At 53.9% G+C, this 21,144-nt stretch overlaps 2 protein-coding genes across 2 annotated transcripts; one reads left to right on the forward strand and one right to left on the reverse strand.

Annotated features, from left to right (window-relative positions):
• Positions 1-8,310: 8,310 nt before the first annotated feature.
• Positions 8,311-15,078, forward strand: TAF8 (TATA-box binding protein associated factor 8; the record flags this gene model as incomplete). The annotated part of the gene is made up of 8 exons (XM_084275778.1): positions 8,311-8,370; positions 9,528-9,684; positions 10,778-10,876; positions 11,542-11,604; positions 12,035-12,159; positions 12,483-12,630; positions 13,991-14,133; positions 14,592-15,078. 8 exons carry the CDS (start codon positions 8,311-8,313, stop codon positions 14,733-14,735), a joined length of 939 nt encoding a protein of 312 aa, XP_084131904.1. The 3' UTR covers positions 14,736-15,078.
• Positions 15,079-17,996: 2,918 nt separating this feature from the next.
• CIMAP3 (ciliary microtubule associated protein 3) lies at positions 17,997-20,993 on the reverse strand (the record flags this gene model as incomplete). Its single annotated transcript, XM_084275803.1, has 6 exons — positions 17,997-18,065; positions 18,499-18,625; positions 18,891-19,024; positions 20,104-20,202; positions 20,513-20,586; positions 20,987-20,993. The coding sequence occupies 6 exons, from the start codon at positions 20,991-20,993 to the stop codon at positions 17,997-17,999; spliced, it is 510 nt and encodes a 169-aa protein (XP_084131929.1).
• Between the last annotated feature and the right edge of the window lie 151 nt (positions 20,994-21,144).

A 21,144-nucleotide genomic window follows, 5' to 3' on the forward strand; every position in this document is an offset into this window, starting at 1 on the left:
TCCCTTTGTGGTTCTTCAGAGGTTTGACTAAAGAGCTTCAAGCTCTACCCTGAGAAAGTCGGTGGCTAGAACACCCAGCTCACACACACTGACATGTACTTTGCATTCTGGCAACTCTCCTCCACCCTCTGTGCTGGTTAGATCCTTTTTGAAAGGGGAATGTAAATTCCAGATGTGATCCCTCAGCTCATCTGCATCCCCACAGCTCCCTGCGAGCCCAGGCAGGGCAGATCCTCCTGCCAAGGATCAGCCTCCTCTACCCAGCAACCAAACCTGCAAGAAATCTGCAAGGGTTTTACTTCAAGGGGCTTTAACACACCACAGTTACTGCCAACAGCAGCACAGCTTTTGGTTTAGAGAGCAGGAGAACATGAACAAGGAATACTGCTCAAAGAGTAAAGCACAGAATCACAGGAGGGTTTGGGTTGGAAGGGACCTTAAAGATCATCCAGTCCCACCCCCCCTGCTGTGGGCAGGGACACCTCTCACCAGCCCAGGCTGCTCAAGGCCCCATCCAGCACCCACCACCTCCCTGGGGACCCTGTGCCAGGGCCCCACCACCCTCAGAGTGAAGAATTTCTTCCTAATACCCAATCTAAATCTACAATTTAAAATTTAAATCCCAATTTAAACCCATCCCCCCTCATCCTATCACTCCAGGCCCTTCTAAAAACCCCTTCCCCAGCCTTCCTGCAGCCCCTTCAGGGACTGGAAGGTGCTGTAAGGTCTCCCCTGGAGTCTTCTCCAGGCTGAACAACCCCAACTCTCTCAGCCTGGCTTCATAGGAGAGGTGCTCCAGCCCCCTGATCATCTTTGTGGTCTCCTCTGGACCCCTTCCAGCAGTTCCATGTCCTCCTTATGGTGGGGACTCCAGAACTGGCCACAGCACTGCAGGTGGGGTCTCAGGAGAGCAGGATCCCCTCCCCTGAGCTGCTGGCCACGCTCCTTTGGGTGCAGCCCAGGGTACGATTGGCCTTGGGGGCTGCGAGCGCTCACTGGGGGCTTGTGTCGAGCTCCTGATCCACCAGCACCCCAAGTCCTTCCCTGCAGGGCTGCTCTCTGTCACCTCACCTCCCAGCCTGGAGTGATGATGGGGATTGTCCTGACCCAAGTCAGCAATCAGAGCAGCCAGGCTGGAAGTTCCCAGCAGTTGAATTTCTGGTGCTGCAGGGCACAAGCTGGTGGCACCAGCAAAGTAACCTGAAGACAGTCTCAGATGTGCAGATTATTCCCTCCTCACCCAGCAGCTCCCTCTGCACATCACATATTATGGCACACAGATCTCCATACACATCTGCATGTCTGCAGCAGCAGGGTGAGGGGTGATGGTTTTAAACTAGAAGAGATTTGGGTTGGCTATTAGGAAGTTCATCAATAGGAGGGGAATTCTTCAGTATCACTGGCACAGGCTGCCCAAATAGGTGCTGGAGGCCTCATCCCTGGAGAGATTCAAGGTGAGGTTTGATGGGGTCTGATCCAGTGAAGATGTCCCTGCTCCCTGCAGGGGGTTGGACTAGATGGCCTCTAAAGGTTCCTTCCAATCAAACACACTCTGTGATTCTCTATCAGGTGTTTCATAGAATCCTAGAGTCTCCTGGGCTGGAAGGGAGCCATAAGGACCATCAAGTCCAATTCCTGGCTCCACACAGGACCAGCCAAGGCAGAGCCTGGAACTGAGCACACCATCCAGATGCTTCTTGAACTCAGTCAAGCTCAGTGCTGGGACCACTCCCCTGGGGAGCCTGTTTATCACTGTCAAACTGTGTGACAAACCCCCTCAGAGCCAGTCACTCAGGAAATGGGGGGGCTCACAGGAGCTTTTCAGCAACCAGTGGGTGCAGGGAGGAGTCTGATGGCATCCCCACAGCCAAAGGGGAAATTAATTCACTACTGGCAGTTTTGCTTTCTGAATTAAGTTGCTCAGAACTAATTGCATCTTGGTCACACCGTGCCCTCTGGTGGCAATGGGGCTGGGGTGGCTTGGGGCAGCCCCAGGGGACAGCAGCACCTCCATCCTTTGCTCTGGGCAGGTCTAAGGCACTCTGGTCTAAAGTCTCTGGGCAAGGCAGAGGCACTGTGACATTTAAGAGCACAAAGGGACACTGGGTCACTTGGCCTGGCTTCCTGGAGAACGCCTGCTGCAGAGTTTCACCCCTGCATTAAGCTCAGTAATTACTATCTGACTAATCACCCCTCTCCACGTTGTGATTGGAAAAGACTGAGGTCATACAACCAGCCTTCTGCAGGCTCTTCTGCTATCCTGAGCACCTCCCAGGCTCCAAAAGTTACAAAATTTGGGGCTTTCCCTCCCCAAAGGGCCCAGAGTCCCCAGTTCCCATTACTCTTTGCCAACAGTAAGCTCAACAAGCTTTACAGCTTCCCCTCTGGGATGTACATAGCTGGAAAACTGTTCAGCTGGACCTCAAGCAGGTGGAGGATTCTTCTCTGGGCTCACACAACTGTTGCATGTCAACAGACCTGGGAATCCTCACCCCTACCCCTTGCTTTAAATCATCTGTGTGAGGCTCAGAGTTAAAAAGCCACCCCACACATCAACTTTCTTCTCTTCTCAATGTGAAAATGTCCCATTTATTTTAGTACCAACAACAAAAACCCCACTAGAAACGTTCCAACCTTTGGAAGAAGCACAACACCAGGCCCAGGAAGGCAGACAGACTATGGCCATCCTGCTTCTTTATTCCTGTGCTGCTGCCAGCTGCCCAATCTCCCAGCACTCCAGAGGAAACTGGCACAAGCCACTGGCAAACCCTTCCAGCAGCAATGTCATTTCCCTCTTCACACAGGCCCTCCCACCTATGCACACCAACTGCCAGCACGGTTCTTGTTCCCAAATTCCATCCCTTGCAAACTGGAGCCCTGGCAACATCCTTCAGCATGGCACTGAAATGCTCCTTTCTTGTCCATCCCCTCTTGTCTCAGCTGGCTGGTCTCCTCTAGTGGCTGCTTGTAGCTACTTCAGAGCAGCTGGTAAGTCTTAAATCACTGAGGGACTACAGTTTTGTGGAGGATTTTTACTCCCACCCCAGCAGTCAGAGGGGGGAGCTGTGATTTCCACACCCACAGCATAGGGAGGGATGCTGCATTCTGAATTGGGAGTCCCAGTATGGGGACTGGGCTCTGCCAGGCTCTGGATTGTCTACTGGGGAGGAGTCCAACACAAACCTCACTGCTCTGGGAAAGGTTTTCCAAGGGTGCTGCACCACCAAGAAGAATATCTTAATGTGAAGTTGTGCTTTTTCATCAGGTCTGAAAGCATCTCCCAAGGAATCCCAGTCCTTACAGATGGGAATATGAATGCAGAGCAGCAGAGCCTTGCCCATGGGGACTCAGCAGGCTGGCTGCAGAGCCAGGAGCAGAGCCCAGAATAACACAGTGCATTCCCCCTCTAACCACAGCACCCAGCTTCCAGTAGCATCCCTCATTGCAGCACTTTCCCACCCCCTTCCCTCCACTCCTTTCCCAAACCAAAGCCCCTGGGAGTGGTGGGAGCCACAAACTTCAAGTTTTATTTTCTGGAATTTGTTTATGAAGTTCTGGGAAATAAAAAAAAACAACACACACACACACACACACACACACCCCCCAATACTACTCCCAAGAGTAAAAGAGCCAAGCAGGCTGTGAGCTCCTCACTTACACAGCAACTCCCCCATGTAAGTCGGTCAGGTAATGCAGAATGGACAAGGGAAGAACCAGGAAAAGGTTGGGGGTGTTAAACCTGGAGAAGAGGAGGCTGAAGGGAGTTATTGCTGCAGGCAGTTACCTGCCAGGAGGGTGTAGAGAGGTGGGGATGGTCTCTTCACCCAAATGACAGGTGATGGGACAAGGGGAAATGGCCTCAAGCTGCCCCAGGGCAGGGTCAGATTAGACAGTAGGAAAAAGTTCTTCTCCTAAAGGGTCATCAGGCACTGGCACAGGCTGCCCAGGGAGAGCTGGAGTCTCCTACCCTGGGTGTATTTAAAAAGCAGGTGGATGAGGTGCTCAGGGCTGTGGGTTAGTAGAGGACAGGTGTGGTTGGACTCAATCTCAAAGGTCTTTTCCAACCCAGTGATTCTGTGGAAAGGCACCAAATGCTGAGGAGCACTCACCAGCCAGGCAGACAGCTCAGGCAGAGCAGGATATACATCCTTACACTGAAATATTTGCTGCAAGTCCTCTCCTCTGTCAGGGGAGCTCACAGCAGGAGACCCTGGGTGCCAGGGGAGCACTGAAGGGCTGTGGCTGCTTGTCTGGAGGAGCACACAGAGCACACCCCCCTGAGCAGCAGAGCTGCCTGGGCACAGGTACCCCTGTGACACTGACACAGAAGGCACTGCACTGGCTTTGCCTCTGCCCTGGCAGGTGGATTCTTCAGCTCCAGAAGGAGCTTCTGCCTGGGGGAAGCTCCTTGAAACCTGCCTGAGCTGGGAGAGCTGGTGCACAGCCTAGGTAGCTCTGTCCCTTTGCTCTTGGCCACTGTGGGGACATGTGACAAGTGGGCACGGGGAGGTTTACATTTGGTAGCCTCATCTGACATCATAAGGCTGAGCAGGAGGTGGCACTAGAGACCTCCTGAGGTCTCCTCCAGCCCAAACTGTGCTGTGGGGCACCTGATCCCTGATGGGAATACAGGCTCAGTTAGGCAAGGCTCAGCAACACTCAGGCAGGAGGGGGATATTCCAGAAGGACTGAAATCCCACCTCTGCAGGGCTCCTGCTTTCCTCCAAAGCCAAAGGCAGACAGACTCTGGCCACGTTCCCATGAACTGCTCAGCCTCCCTGCTTTCCAGCTCCCAGAAAGATGCTCCAGGTCTGTTCAGGCACCAGATGCCCTCAGTCCATGTGGGCAGAAAGGAGCATTGCACAGGAGAAACAAAGAGGTCAGTTGGGGCAGAGAGAAGCTCTGTGACTGTACAGATGAGCATTTCATTCTCCAGAGCAGGAGATGGGTGCTGGGTCTGTATTCTTCAGGCTTGTGCCTGTGCTTTACATGAAGCAGGGAAGTGTTGAAACACTCCTGAAGGCAGGGACTGCAAGTCAGGGTGGGTTTGTTGGAGGCAAACACTAAATAACAGGCTGAGAAGTGACATTCCAGAGCACTGGAGAGAAGAGACTGTCCTCATGCAATAAAACAACCAGGAGCTGTATTTATATGGCACCCCTCAGTCTCAGTAAGGAAACCCAGCTAGGTAACACCCTCCTCTTCCTCACTGCACAGATGAGGGAGTGCCAGAGGCTTAGCAGATAAAACCAGACTGAAGCCCTGCCCTGAGTGCATTTAAAGCACGTGCATCCTACTCCCTCACTCAGCACCAAGCCCTACCTCATCTGGCTTCTGCCCAAAAGAGCTCAGGACCTAGCACCACCCCACTAATCATCATTTACACCCCCTGTTCCCCAAGCACGATGGCTGGCATACTATATAACAAGGAAGAAAGGCTGCCTTAGCACTCTGGGGCACACAGCACTCCTGGGCAAAAGCACCTGGCCCTCCTTGCTTCCCTGTTCACTCATTCCCAAGGTTTGCTCCAAGAGCAACTCACCAACTGGTTGAATCAAGCTGAGACCAAGGGGCACAACACTTCCCTGGCACCACGTGTAGCACCAACCAGCCTCCAACTCTCCCCCCCAGCCTTCCTAGAGAGGCTCATCTCAAGCCTCCTTTCACAGCACCAACACCACACTGATGTTTTTAGTCCAGACCTGCCAGCATTCACTCCCTCTCCCATCCAGGTGATTGGGTTCTGACACTTCAAGACTCACCCAGCAAGTTACAACCTACCAAGTTCTGACACATTTCCCCCTCTTGCCCTACACCAGCTTACTCACCCCCTGGAAGGTGCAAGGCTTCAGCACCTCTTCTCAGCATGCTTAGGGGGCTGAGAACCTGCCCCACATGCACTACAAAGCCCTGGCAGGGAAAGCAGTGACATCACAGTCTGGGCAGAACACCAACACCCTGGCAATTCACAGGGACAAAGTGCAGGAAGATCCCCAATCAGCATCCAGAAGCCAGCATCCCCCATGGGGATGGGATGGGGATGGGATGGGGTGGGGGTGGGGAGGGGGTGGGGATGAGATGGGGTGGGGATGGGATTGGGATGGGGATGGGGAGGGGATGGGGATGGGGAGGGGATGGGGATGGGGAGGGGATGGGGAGGGGATGGGGTGGGGATGGGGAGGGGGATGGGGAGGGGGATGGGGAGGGGGATGGGGATGGGGAGGGGATGGGGATGGGGAGGGGGATGGGAGGGGGAGGGGGATGGGGATGGGGTGGGGATGGGGATGGGGTGGGGATGGGGATGGGGTGGGGATGGGGAGGGGGATGGGGAGGGGGAGGGGGATGGGAGGGGGATGGGGATGGGGATGGGGATGGGGACGGGGGTGGGGATGGGGTGGGGACGGGGAGGCAGGGGGAGGGGAGGGGAGGGGGAGGGGAGGGGAGGGGAGGAGAGGGGAGGGGAGGGGAGGGGAGGGGAGGGGAGGGGAGGGGAGGGGAGGGGATGGGGAGGGGGATGGGGAGGGGGATGGGGAGGGGGATGGGGATAGGAGCACCCACCCCTCCCTCCCACAGAGCCATTCCAAGCCCTTTTGATCCCCTCAGCACACAGACACCCCAGGATCTCCCTGCCAACAGCTCTGCTGGCCCAGGATAGACATTTCCCCTCTGTGATGCCTCCTCAGCCTCTGAAACTAAGGTGCCTCCTACCTCTGAGGATCAAGAGACCAGGTTCTGTGGGTGTGCTGGCTTTGAAGCAGGCAGCCTCCACCTTCCTCTGCCTCCTCTCTTCCTGATGTGCTGTTGGTAGGGCCAGGCCAGCAGGGTGGAGGAAGCCGTGTGGCCATCCAGCCCCCAAGCCAGCAGGCCCTTTAACTCCAGTGTGGCAGCTGTTGTTTACATCACTTTCCCCTCCCCACACCCCCCTTCTCCCCGGCAGCAGTTGGGTTCCTGCTCCCCCACGCCTGCACTTTGACAGGAAACCAGGGGTGGGAGTTGGAGGGGAGGAGGGAGGGGGGTGGGGGGGGTGTTTCCTGTTCTGCCTGTCTGAGGCACTGAGCTGATAGCAGAGAGGTTTTGATCAAGAGCTGGGAGGGCACAGGGCACAGTGTGGTTACCCCCTGGTGACTGGGGTCCTGCTGCACCACTGGGCCCCACACAGGGCAGGGAGGGGGTGTAGGGGGGTGAAGTGCCTGATTTCCTGGTGGGAACGTGGCTGAGGTTAAAGCAAGTGTGTGGGGACAGCAGGTTCTGCTTCCCTGGCTCACTCTGTAGAAGGGGGTGAGGGGTCTCTCTCTACCCCAGCCGCCCCCTCCCTGCTGCCCCAACCCACAGGCTCCCCCGCCCCGCGGAATGGGGACCTCAGCCCGCGGCATCGGGACACCCTGTGGGGATGGGGCTGCTGGGGAGCCCCGCAGCGAGCTGGAGGGGAGGGAGGGGATGGGGAGGGGATGGGGATGGGGATGGGGATGGGGAGGGGAGGGGGAGGGGATGGGGAGGGGGAGGGGATGGGGAGGGGATGGGGAGGGGGATGGGGAGGGGGATGGGGAGGGGATGGGGAGGGGGAGAGGAGGGGATGGGGAGGGGGATGGGGAGGGGATGGGGAGGGAGGGGCTGGGGAGGGGCTGGGGATGGGGAGGGGATGGGATGGGGAGAGGATGGGAAGGGGATGGGGAGGGGATGGGGAGGGGGAGGGGATGGGGAGGGGATGGGATGGGGAGGGGATGGGGAGGATGGGGAGGGGATGGGGAGAGGATGGGAAGGGGATGGGGAGGGGATGGGGAGGGGATGGGGAGGGGATGGGGAGGGGATGGGGAGGGGATGGGGAGGGGATGGGAAGGGGATGGGGAGAGGATGGGAAGGGGATGGGAAGGGGATGGGGAGGGGGAGGGGATGGGGAAGGGAGGGGATGGGGAAGGGAGGGGATGGGGAAGGGATAAGGATGGGGAGGGGATGGGGAGGGGGAAGGGGAAGGGCGGGAGGGGTTGGGGAGGGGGATGGGGAGGGGACGGGGACGGGGAGGGGGATGGGGAGAGGGATGGGGAGGGGATGGGGAGGGGGATGGGGAGGGGGACGGGGGAGGGGATGGGGAGGGGACGGGCAAGGGAGGGGATGGGGAAGGAGGGGAGGGGAGGGGATGGGGAAGGAGGGGAGGGGAGGGGATGGGGAAGGAGGGGAGGGGAGGGGATGGGGAGGGAGGGGAAGGGAGGGGATGGGCACCGCGGCGCTCCCCACACAGGCGCCTTCCCGCCAACACTACAAACCCCACAATGCCCCGCGCGGGCGCCCCCGCTCCGCCGCCGCACCTGGCGCATGCGCACAGCTCCGCACGGCTCCAAGATGGCCGACACAGCGTCCGGTGGCTCCAGCACGGTAACGGCGGCTCCTCGCCGGGACGGGGACGGGAGGGGAGGGGAGGGGGAGCTGCCGGTGAGGGTGTTTCCCGCGGGGCTGAGCGGCGAGACAACACCCCGCTGCCCCCCCACGCTGCTCAGGCCCCTGCGGCCTGGCCGTGGGGCCTCGAGGCGGAGGCTGAAGGGAGGGAGGCGCTGATTGGCTGAGCGGTGGGAGGGGGGCGGGGCTCTTCTGCGGGGCTCGATTGGCTGAACTTGCTCCGCTGCGATTGGCCGGCGGGAGGGGGCGGCGGGGCGGGGCTTGCCCGAGGGGCGGGATATTTAAAGGGGCCGCGCCCCAAAGGGCTGCCTGTGGCTGTCTGTCTGTCTGTCTGTCTGTCTGTCTGTCTGTCTGTCTGTCTGTCTGTCTGTCTGTCTGTCTGTCCCTGTGCATAGACACACGGGGAAGGGGTCGGTCTGTCTGTCTGTCTGTCTGTCTGTCTGTCTGCCTGCCTGCCTGCCTGTCTGGCTGTCTGTCTGTCTGTCTGCAGCCCGCCCCTGTGCAGGGACACATGGGGAAGGGGTCAGTCTGTCTGTCTGTCTGTCTGTCTGCAGCCCGCCCCTGTGCAGGGACACATGGGGAAGGGGTCAGTCTGTCTGTCTGTCTGTCTGTCTGCAGCCCGCCCCTGTGCAGGGACACATGGGGAAGGGGTCAGTCTGTCTGTCTGTCTGTCTGTCAGCCTGTCTGTCTGTCTGTCTGTCTGCAGCCTGCCCCTGTGCAGGGACACATGGGGAAGGGGTTGGTCTGTCTGTCTGTCTGCAGCCTGCCCTTGGGCATGGACACATGGGGAAGGGGTCAGTCTGTCTGTCTGTCTGTCTGTCTGCAGCCCAGACATGGGGAAGGTCGCTCTGTCTGTCTGCGTGCAGTGTGGGACAGACAGAACCAGCCCTGCCTGCAGCCCAGGGCAGTGCCCCTCAGCCCAGTGCCCCGCAGCCCAGGGCAGTGCCCCTCAGCCCAGTGCCCCACAGCCCAGGGCAGTGCCCCATAGCCCAGTGCCCCGCAGCCCAGTGCCCCGCAGCCCAGGGGTGCCCGGCACAGTCTCCCTGTATTCCTGGGCCAGGAGGGCTCCGGCCGTGCTGCTCCCCTGGGTCTGGAGGCGGCAGGGGCTCCCCTGAGGCAGGGCCGTGTGTCCGCAGAGGTCGGGCGGCAAGCAGGGCACCACGCCCGCGGATAACTACTACCTGGCCCGGCGGAGGACTCTGCAGGTGGTGGTCAGCTCCCTGCTGACCGAGGCCGGCTTCGAGAGCGCTGAGAAGGCGGCGGTGGAGACGCTGACAGAGATGTTGCAAAGCTGTGAGTGCCCCCCAAAGCCCCTCTGAACTTACTGGGTTCTCAGGTTTCAAATTGGCTGTTCCCTTCCCCCTGAGGTGAGAGGTGTAGAAACACAGGGGGTGGGAAGGGACCTGGAGAGCTCCTGGGGTCCAACCCCCCTGCCAAAGCAGCTCCCCAGCTCATCTTGCACAGGGTGGTGTCCAGACGGGGCTGGAATCTCTCCAGAGATGGAGACTCCACACCCCCTGGGCAGCCTGTCCCAGGGCTCCCTCACCCTCACTGGGGAAAAGTTCTTCCCCAGGTTGGTGTGGAACTCCCTGTGCTCCAACTTGCAGCCATTGCCCCTTGTCCTGTCCCCACAGACACTGAAAAGGGGCTGCCCATTCCCCCTGCATCCCATACTGAAGATATTTATAACCATTAATCAGGTCCCCCCTTAGTCTTCTTCTCTCCAGGCTGAACAGCCCCAGCTCCCTCAGCCTTTCCTCACAGGGGAGATGCTCCAGGCCCTTCAGCATCTCTGTCCCTCCTCTGGACTCTCTCCAGGAGATCCCTGTCTGTTTGATCCCAGGGAGCCCAGCACTGGACACAACACTCCAGCTGGGACCTGACCAGAGGGGGAGGACAGAGCCAGGCTCTTCCCAGTGATGTCCAACAATAGGCCAAGGGGCAGTGGGTGTGGGCTGGAGCAGAGGAATTTCCATGTGAACGCTCCTTTTTCACTGGGAGGGTGACAGAGCCCTGGACAGGCTGCCCAGAGACGTTGTGGAGTCTCCACCTCTGGAGACTCCTTCTCAAAACCTGCCTGGACACGTTCCAGTGTGACCTTATCTATGTGACCCTGCTCTGGCAGGGGGTTGGACTAGATAATCTTCTGAGGTCCCTTCCACCCCCATCATCCTCTGATTCTGTGATCTTTAGTGTCTCCACACTTCATACATCCCTTAATTTTAAATCCACAGGCTGTAAGACACTGGATTGTGGGACCTATTTCTCATTCCTTGCTAAAGCTGCTAAAAATTCAAGTCTCTGAAGCTAGAGTTGGGTTAGGACACGTTGTGTGGTCACTGACTGAATTCAATATGTGCTGGTGGGTTGTTTTTCCCCCCTCCAGATATTTCTGAAATTGGAAGGAGTGCAAAATCCTACTGTGAGCACACAGCCAGGACACAGCCCACGCTCTCTGATATAGTGGTTACTCTTGTGGAAATGGGTGAGTAGCTGACCAGTCCCACCAGTCCAGCCACCTGCATGGCAGAAGATTGTGGTGTTGCTGAGTTGGTAGGAAGATCTGTCCCCTGGTATTTCTGGGGTTTGTGTGATGGGAGCTTCATGAGGCATTTGGTGTGTAGAGCATGTGATTTTCTTTCTGCTGTAATTTGGAGGCCTTGGAAAAGTCCTAGAGAAGTCGAAGTGAAGGGATTTTTGTCAGGATAAACTCTTTGGGGGAGCTGGGGTGGTTCAGCCCAGAGAAGAGAAGGCTGTGGGGGGACCTCATTGCAGCCTCCCAGTCCCTGAAGGGAGCAGAGAAACAGGAGGGGAATCAGCTTGTTAAAGGGTGGATAATGGCAGGACAAGGGGGATGGAGTGAAGCTGAAGGAGGGAAGGGTGAGATGAGATATTAGGGGGAAGTTCTGTGCAGAGAGAGTGGTGAGGGGCTGGAACAGGCTGCCCAGAGAGGGGGTGGGTGCCCCATCCCTGGGGGTGTTCAAGGCCAGGTTGGCTGGGGCCCTGGGCAACCTTGTGTAGCTCCAGGCCTGGAGGTTGGTGTCCCTGCCTGTGGCAGGGGGTTGGAGCTCTGTGACCCTTGGGGTCCCTTCCAACCCAGCCCAGTCTGGGATTCTTTGGGTGATTCCTGTTTCCTCTCTTGTGTTTCAGGGTTCAATGTTGAAACGCTTCCCGCCTATGCCAAGCGGTCCCAGAGGATGGTCATCACTGCCCGTACGTGGGAAATCCTTTCTCTTCTCAGGCAGGACATTGGAAATAAGTCAGCATTCCTGTCTGCTGGCAGCCCAGGCTCCAGCTTTTCTCATGGAGGACTCAGTCCAGTGCTCCTGGAAGTGCAGTTTGTGTTAAGGGTTCCTGTAACGGCTGATTGTGTAGTAACAGGTGAAGGAAGGTGCATTCTGCCTTTGCTTTGGCATCCCTGAGATGGTTTTGTTCTTCCTGTGTAGGAAAGAGGGGTCAAGTCAATCTTGTTCCCTTCTGGATGCCAAACCCAAGCTGAAATTACTGCTTGTGGGATGTGCTCTGTCCCTTTTATAGGATCTGGAGAGGTGTGTGACAGCTCGGTGTAAGCTAGTGCTGTATGCCTGACTCCTGGCAGGATGACTCCAGCTCATCTGTGTGCATGCCTGTTTTTTAACTGTAGCTCCTGTGACAAACCAGCCCGTGACTCCCAAAGCCCTGACAGCTGGACAGAACAAGCCTCATCCATCCCACATTCCTGGCCATTTCCCTGAGTTCCCAGATCCTCACACTTACATCAAGACACCAGTGAGTAAGAAAAACCACTTATGTGCTATTTGGGGGGGTCTGCCTGAAGTCAGTGCCACCAGGAATGCTGTATTTTGCTTGCAGTACTGGTGCCATTTACCCACAGCATTGCTTTGCCTGGATTAACAGGTTGCTGCTGGTTTGTGGGTTGCCCTGGCTGGGGAATTCTCACTGACACTTGTAGCTGCTTTGACAGTCTGCAGGCTACAGGTCAACATTTGCCTGTAGCATCTTCATCCTAGTGCTGATTTGAACTTCAGCAGCCTTCACTGCGTGTGCTAATGGTGTTTGGGGGGGTTGTTCCCCCTTTCTTTGCTCCACAGACATACCGGGAGCCAGTGTCTGACTACCAGGTCCTACGGGAAAAGGCGGCGTCTCAGCGGCGCGATGTGGAACGGGCGCTCACACGTTTCATGGCCAAGACTGGGGAGACCCAGAGTCTCTTCAAAGACGACGTTAGCACCTTCCCACGTGAGTTCTCTGGGACACTCTGTGCTGTGAATGGCAGCTGAATAACTGAGTGGACGCTCTGCTTTGAGTTCTGGCTGCTGCGGGAGGTGGGCGCTGAGTGGGCGCGCTGTGCTCACCCTTCGGAGGCGCTGGAAGGCTGGGAAATGAGGGATTTGCTATTGAAAGTCATAGAATCCCAGACTGGGATGGGATGGAAGGGACCACAAGGGTCACAGAGCTCCAACCCCCTGCCACAGGCAGGGACACCAACCTCCAGGCCTGGAGCTACACAAGGTTGCCCAGGGCCCCAGCCAACCTGGCCTTGAACACCCCCAGGGATGGGGCACCCACCCCCTCTCTGGGCAGCCTGTTCCAGCCCCTCACCACTCTCTCTGCAAAGAACTTCCCCCCAATCTCTCCTCTAACACTTCCCTCCTCCAGCTTCACTCCATCCCCCTTGTCCTGCCAGTCTCTGCCCTTTAACAAGCCCATTCCCCTCCTGTTCCTCTGCTCCCTTCAGGGACTGGGAGGCTGCAATGAGGTCCCCCCACAGCCTTCTCTTCTCCAGGCTGACCCAGCCCAGCTCCCTCAGCCTCTCTCCATAGGGGAGCTGCTCCAGCCCTCTGAGCATCTCCGTGGCTCCTCTGACCCCTCTCCACCAGTCCCACATCTTCCTTGTGTTGGGCTCCAGCTCTGGACACAGGACTCCAGCTGGGGCCTCCTGAGGGCAGAGCAGAGAGGGACAATCCCCTCCCTGTCCCTGCTGCCACCCCAAAATGGGGACAAAAAACAGAATCAAAGCCAAATGGTAGGCTTCCACCCTCACCCAAGCCTCACTTGCTGCTGCTGGTGAAGAAAGACTTGGCTGAGAGGTGCTAAATGCAAAGCTCATCCCAATTCTGTCTCTGACCATCTGTAACTTTGAAATTAGTAACTTCTCTCTTACCTTTTGAGGGAGGCAGTGGAGGTTTTCCTGTGTCTCTGTCTGCAAAGCAGTGATGAGAGTTGCCACCTCCACAGGGCTCACTGACAGCACAGGTGTTGGTGTTATCTTAAGGGGGACTAAGTGGTCTTTCAGTCTGTGAGAGAGTTGAACTTCTAGGGAGGTCAGGAAGGACTTTCTGTGTTAGCATAATGTTCTGGCCTTGGCTGGAGACATAACAGGGGCCTCTGAAAACAGGAAATTAGAGACTAACATCTTTTTGGACAACATATTTCATCCCTGATCCCTAGGAGCAGCAGAGAAAGAGTGTGTGTGTTTAAAACCAGAACCATTGGGAGTGTTAGGTCTCCAAGTAACTGGTTGGCTTTGTGTCTCATAGTCTCTGGCTGGTGGAGACTTCTCCCAGTTTGCTGACTGTGCCCTTTTCCCTAATGCCAGTGATCGCTGCCAGGCCTTTCACCGTGCCCTACCTGACAGCTCTTCTCCCCTCTGAGCTGGAAATGCAGCAAATGGAAGAAACAGATTCATCTGAGCAAGACGACCAGACAGACACTGAGAACCTCCCCCTGCACATGAGCACGGTATGCCCAGTCCAAGAGATGAAAGGTCTCTTGGGCACAGCTTTCTGAGACATATGAAACCTGGTTCTTTGCCTGTCTTCCTTGCAGCTGGGCAGAGTGGGTAGAAAATAGCTGAGGGGGTTGTGTTTTACCAGGTGTAAATGACTAAACATTGTCATGGTTCTTTAACTTTCTGCAGGGTTCAGTGCACAACGAGGTTGGATCATGAGCTTTCAGTACAACCTTCATTTCAGGGCTGGGGGAATAGAGGATTGTCCTAGGATCTCACACTGTTCCTTGATTTCTTGTGTTAGAAACCAGGAGTCCTCACCTTTAATGCAGCTCCTTGTCTCTGCTGGTTATCTTGGCTGTTTATTATATCTCTCCTTAGGCTGTAGGTTATGTGGTTTGAACTTCTGAGCCTTGTTTAGCCTAACTTATGGGGCTCATGCCTCTTTCTTTTTTATTAACCTTGGCAGGATGATTCAGGACCTGAGAAGGAGAATGCTTCAGTGTTACAGCAGAACACTTCCTTGTCAGGCAGTCGAAATGGGGAGGAAAATGTGATAGACAATCCCTACCTCCGGCCAGTGAAAAAGCCCAAGATCCGCAGGAAGAAGTGAGGTGTAACCAGCTGGCTGCACAGAGGAAGAGGAACCTGGGGGACTTCACCTCCATTTCTTTGGGTGAGAGGCATGGAGGAAGACAGGGGTTGAGTGGCAGAAGCAGAACAATGCTCTTTGCCTAGGGAACTACTCTCTCATCCTGGTTTGCAGTGCTCCCTTTCCCCCCACCTCTGCTCTCCTGCTGACTCAGAACAGTCAATGGTCAATTGCCTTAAAAACGTTGGGGGCCACTGGGTTACAGGTGGGAATTGTCTCATTTAAGTTGGTTTGTTCTCACCTGTCAGCATTTCCTCTCTGAAAAGATGGGTGACACAAAGGTTCTTGCTGCTCAGTGCTTCCCAGCAGGCTCTACAAAATACAAAGGCATAATTCACTTGTGGCTGGCTGGCAGGCTAGCAAAGAAACTCCTGCAAACCAACCTTGCCTGGCCTTATAATCCAAGGAACATGTAGTAAGAGAGACAGAAGAAAATCCAAGGAGGCTTCTTTCTTTGGATTCTTGGCAGGTAAAAGCAAACAGACTTTTCTTTTATAATCTGGAAGAGTTTGTAAGAGTGAAGTGTAAATACAGAGCGAAGGTGACATTCTGTTCTCACTTTTTAGTGCAGCTGCACTTCTGACTTAAAAGCCTAAGTGTGGTGTTTCCCTTGTTCTGCTTGGAGATTATTTTTTAGCTGTATGAATGGCAAGACTTAACAGCTCCTTCAGGCTATTTTTCAGTTCTATTGTTAAGATTCAGCCCAGCACAACTCCATGGAGAGTTTGAGTCTTCACCAGCTGTTTTGAAAGACTTCAGATATGGAATAAAGCTGCATTGATTGCAGTCTGCAAGGCTGTGCTATTGATCACACTTCTTCATTTTGTCCATTCTTAAATATGGTCTTTTTATCAACAGAAGTTGGTCCTTTTTTTTTGTATATTTTCCCCCTTTATTTCCCTAGAGCAGAAGACTTCATTTCAGCAGTGCAAATGACTGGTGAGGGGAGCACTGTAATTGCTTTGCTTTAATTTTCATTCAGCCTTTATTCAGGCAAAATCTGGGTTAAATTTCTTTGACAGAAGATTCCTGTAGTTTGGCCCAGTCTCCCAAGTATCTCTTCCAGATGAAAACATGATGCTGGGAGAGGCAGCAAAGGCTGCCTGCTCCAGGCTGCCAGGCAGGTTGTGGTTTCTTAGGGTAGCTGAATGCAGAAAGTTTGTTGCAGTCAGCAGGGAGATCAGAGTTCTGGGTGTATATGATCACCTCTGTTTAGTTAAGGCATCTTCCTGTCACCTAAGCAGGATAGAGATGAAAAGGAGGGATTGCTTCAGTGAGGACAGAGGTGTTCCTGCCAAACAATAGCAGAAAAGTCCTGCATGTGCCATTGTCACTTCTGCTGGTGCCTTGGTTGTACAGATAACAAACCTACAGAGATGGTGTATATGTATGTATATATAAAAATCTATATCTCTCTTTTTTACTTGGACTAAATGTTTTTGGTAATGAGAAAATCCTTCTCTGGGTAGAGGAAGAATGTAGAATGAAAATTGTCATTTTTATGTTCGTAATAAAAGATATTTTATCTCCTACAAGCAAAACTGGCTGAGTCCTTAAAGCTTCAGGAGTGGAAAAGCACCTGAATGGAGCCTGAGTGTGTTTCCAATGGGGTCTACAAGTGGTAGGAAGTCTTGGCCTTCCCTCTGTTATTTCCTTCTCCACAGCAAGACTTGATAGCTGAGAAGTGTGGGGATTTTCCAACAAAAACTTAGAAATATACTTAGTGAGGCCAAAGTGCCTTTTGAAATACCTTCAGTTTTGCAAAAGCTGTAGTAGATTTCTCCACTCACAGGTGGAACAGGGGGTTGAGGAGTGCAGAATCAGAGGTATTGCTTACTTCCTTCTACATCTGCTCCTTGAAGCCTTGAAAAATCAAACTCAAGTGTTATTATGCATCATTCAATCAATCTACACATGTATTTTTCTCCTGATTAAAAAAAAAAAAAAAGAGATGGAGACAAAGTATCAGCCATGAACATAAAAAGGGTGAAGCCTTAAACAGTTCCTTAGGACAGGACAATTTTCAGTGAGTCATATCCCCTCCTTCAAAAGATTGACCCAAAACGAACAACTGCAACTCTGCCACTACATCCCTTTTTTTAACAGCTGCAACTACAGAGCTTGTGGTTGGGAGGGAAAGGGCCAAGGTGCCTAGAAAAGGCAGGTCAGGAGCAGCTGTTGTGCATATGTGAGAGAGCTCGAAGGCTGAAAGTGGGAAATGAGGACAATGCATTTTGGTTTTACACCTGAAATTGAGCTTTGGGTGAATTTAGTTATAAAACAGCTAAACTAGCCCAGAAAACTTGAAAGCCTACATTGTTTCTGGTAGTTATACTGAGAATGAATGTTGCCTGCTCTTGGTTTTCCCTTGAGATTGAGTCAAACTTGTGATCAGATGCAGTCTGCCTGTGAAAGTTTGTCAACCTTTACAGAAATCCCTGGGGTCTGAGCTGTACATTACAGAAACCACTCGTGATGAGTACCAGCTCCTTTCTGTTTCAGACTAAATTTCTTCCTGTGGCCAGATTCTTAAGTGGCAGCATGTTGTTTGCTCCTTGCTTTGAGAAAATCTTCATGGCAGTAGAGGGGGGGGGGGAAATGCTACCACAAACCTGTGTCTTGCAGGCCATCTGCTCCAACCTGCCCCAGTGTGGCTTCTTTCCCTGGGCTGGCTGCTGTGTAATAGTGTTTTAATATGGTTTTTGGCTCTGAGCAAACCTGAGGGCAGCACAGTGCCAGTGGGTATTTATTCCACTGCTGCCTCCATGTTTGTCAGCTCTCCTCAGGCTGAGGAGGTGGTGAGGGAGGAGGCCGGGGAAGGCAGGTGGTGGCTGAGGAGGAGCAGCAGTGGCACCACCCTCAAGCTGCATTAATTTGGCTGCTCTCTAGTGCCAGCAAGGGCTGGATTTTGAGGGGAGAAAGCTCTGTGTGGTGAGAGAAGCTGTGTCAGGAAGGGCGGTGAGGTGAGGTGGTTCCACAGAAAATGGCCGCCAGCCCTCTCTAGGCCGAGAGGTGCTGTTTGCAGGACCCGAGCACTCACACAGGCTGCAGACCCCTGGCATGATACCAGGGAAGCACAACTAGTGACAAGAAATGCCTTTGGGGTTTTTTTTTTAACTATTTATTTATTTATAGAGGCTGGGCAGTGCAGGTGAAATATCTCCAGGGAAGCTGAGGTGAGTCCTGAGGGGGAGGCCGCCTGGCAGCAGCCCCGGCTCCTCCTCAGCTGCTGTGTAGGCTCAGGTAGGCCACTCGGTCCCGCTGTCTCCTGAATTCTCTGTCGATGGTCCACTAAGAGACAGTTGCTCCCTGTTAAATACTCACAGTGACAATCAGCTGAGAAGAGCACAGGGAGAGAGGAGGTGCTGTTGACAACCTTAACTCATGTTTTAAATCAGGAAGATGTTGCTTTCAGCAGATTCTGTGCTTTGGTTCTCTCATTTGTGGATGGAAACTTCCAGAATCAATTCCTTAATAGATTTTTTTTGGGTTGGTTGAGGTTTTTTTTCTTGGTAGGATTGAGAACTGCTTTTGCAAACCAGCATTTTCCAATACAAACATCACTTTGGATCTTGTGCCCCAGGCTGGTAGAGCCATGTACCCAGCAGGCCAGTGAGGAAAGACAGACAAAGCAGTTCAAACATGCTGAAGCAATTTCATTGGCAATTTTCATTTTCTAGAAGTGTTGAGACGGGGATTGCATCCCTCATATCCCCATCCTTACCTTCTGCACCTCTGCTTTCAGCATCCTCTTGGGTGGCATCGGCACTGAGGACCAGTCTGGAGACCCAAATTTCATCGGCCAAGTGATTTTTTTGTGTAACTGCTTCTTTACTTCGTAAGTTCCAGGTCTAAAGGAGACAGGCACAAAATACCTCACCTTCTGGAGCTGAGCTCTGGTGTTTGTCATACCAGAATTTACCTTGATCCATGGGAAAAATGCACATTATAGTATTCTAGTTCTCATGCCAAGTTAAAGACTAACACACAAGACTATCTGAAGATAAAAAAGCACTACTGGGATCTCAGTTACCTATGTCCCACCTGTGTCTTAGTATTTCTCTTTGCTAGTACACCTGCTTATTATAAAATGTGTAACTCCTTTTCTTACATTACCCAGGGAAAAATTCTTTCTTTGAAGGCTTATCTGGAAATCGTGGTGTCTTCATGGAAAATGGAGCATAGGCAGGCTGACATTTCCTCTCCTTCTTCCAGAATGACTGGTATGCTGCTGGACCAGGAGTCACAGTCTGCAAGAGAGAACATTTCTATGTGGAATATTCATTCCCCAAACCAACCCTATATGCAGCGATCAGCTGAGCGTTACAGACCTGCTGTATGATGCTTTGGATATGAGAATAAGTCTGTCTTGCACTCTCTACTCCTTCCCCAGTGTGTCTTGGAGTGTCTCTCCTAATATATTGTTATTCTAGAGAAGTTGGGGCAGAAAATATTGCATATTTTTTCCAGGTAGTATAGCTGAGCTCCCTCCCTGCTTTTGCCCAGTGTGCACAGTTGCATCTGTGTGTGTGTGACCCAAAGGAATGTGTATAGACACAAATATGTGTGTCGATCAGCAGAGGGGTGGCAGCAGGGACAGGGAGGGGATTGTCCCTCTCTGCTCTGCTCTGTGAGGCCCCAGCTGGAGTCCTGTGTCCAGAGCTGGGCTCCCAGTACAAGAAAGATGTGGGACTGTTGGAGAGGAGTCAGAGGAGCCACGGAGATGCTCAGAGGGCTGGAGCAGCTCCCCTGTGGAGAGAGGCTGAGGGAGCTGGGCTGGGTCAGCCTGGAGAGGAGAAGGCTGTGGGGGGACCTCACTGCAGCCTCCCAGTCCCTGAAGGGAGCAGAGGAACAGGAGGGGAATCAACTTTTTAAGAGGGCAAAAACTGGCAGGACAAGGGGGAACAGATTAAAACTAAAGGAAGGAAGGTTTAGATTAGATATTAGGAGGAAGTTCTTTGCAGAGAGAGTGGTGAGGGGCTGGAACAGGCTGCCCAGAGAGGGGGTGGGTGCCCCATCCCTGGGGGTGTTCAAGGCCAGGTTGGCTGGGGCCCTGGGCAACCTTGTGTAGCTCCAGGCCTGGAGGTTGGTGTCCCTGCCTGTGGCAGGGGGTTGGAGCTCTGTGACCCTTGGGTCCCTTCCAACCCAGACCAGTCTATGTTCTATGATGCTGCCACAGCTCATATGATCAGGCATTGGTCTCTAAACAAACACCTCTCACTAGGCTGTGTGTAAGGAGATCAACTGTAGCTAAGCAAATGTGATCCAAACTGATAGTGCACGTTGGGAACAGCTGTAGCTCTGCCACTTTGAACTGGGCTTTTCTTACCTGTGGCTCCACTCTGAAGCGCTGGGCTGTTCTTGCTCCTATCACGTAGCCTTTCTTGCTCAGGGGTTTGTTCTCCAAAGAGTATTGGAGGCTGTCTCTCTGCAATTAAGAAGCAGAAGTGTCTTATTGACATTTTTAAGACAACATTTCTGTCCCAGGAAGGGCAGAAGTACCCAGGCAGAAGACTTTATTCCTATCCATTCCTCTAATTTCTCAGTAATGCAGAGTGCTAGTGCAGCTGGAGCTTTGGGGACATTGAAAAGGGAGGGGAATTTGTTTTTCTAGGTATATTTGGAGACTTTATACAATGGGTTTGCAAGGTACGTGGGCATAACTCCATGTCCAGCTGGCCATAATCACACTGCTCCTGTGAAGAAAATCCTGTGAGTGTGAAAACTGAAGAACTTACCTCTTGACCCAGGTAACAGCCTGGCCCCAGCGCAGGGTTTCCCCTGATGGCTGTCACTTGGACTCCCCGCCTGTCTGGGGTGTGGGGGAGAGGGAGTATTTTCCGCTCTTGACATGACCCAAATGAAATCTGCTTCTGTGCATCTGTGGGACCAGGAGAGGGAAAAGCCACCAGCATGATGAACCCCAGCAGCAGTGACCACTTGTGGCTTTTTGCCTTCTTACATGCCTGTTGCTCCCTCCCTGAGGACAACCCTTATCTCCCAGATGGGAATTCCCTCTGATTCAGCAGTCCCAAGGAGCCTGCCCCTTGGATACCTGTTCCCTCCTGCCACAAAGGCTGCCTGTTCCCCAGCCTGAACAAAGAGTAGCCTAGCAGCTTGGTTGTGGGTAAGGTTTCTGGGGAAGCCCATTGACAAGGGGGAGCTACATCAGGAGGAAAGCCCTGTGCCCACAGTCCCCCTGGAGCACTTACCTGGCATAGCTGACTTCTCAGCTCGCCCTCTGCTGCTGTGCTGCCCTGCCAGGTGCTGGGATGTGTGTGTACTCCAGTTGCTATAGACACAGAGCAGAGTGTGTTGGAGGGAAGGGTGACTGTGGCAGTGCCTGAAGGGTGCCTTTTTCTGACTGCTC

The sequence above is a fragment of the Gallinula chloropus genome (genome assembly GCF_964237585.1).
Source record: "Gallinula chloropus genome assembly, chromosome: 27".
In the NCBI taxonomy this organism is placed as follows: domain Eukaryota; kingdom Metazoa; phylum Chordata; class Aves; order Gruiformes; family Rallidae; genus Gallinula; species Gallinula chloropus.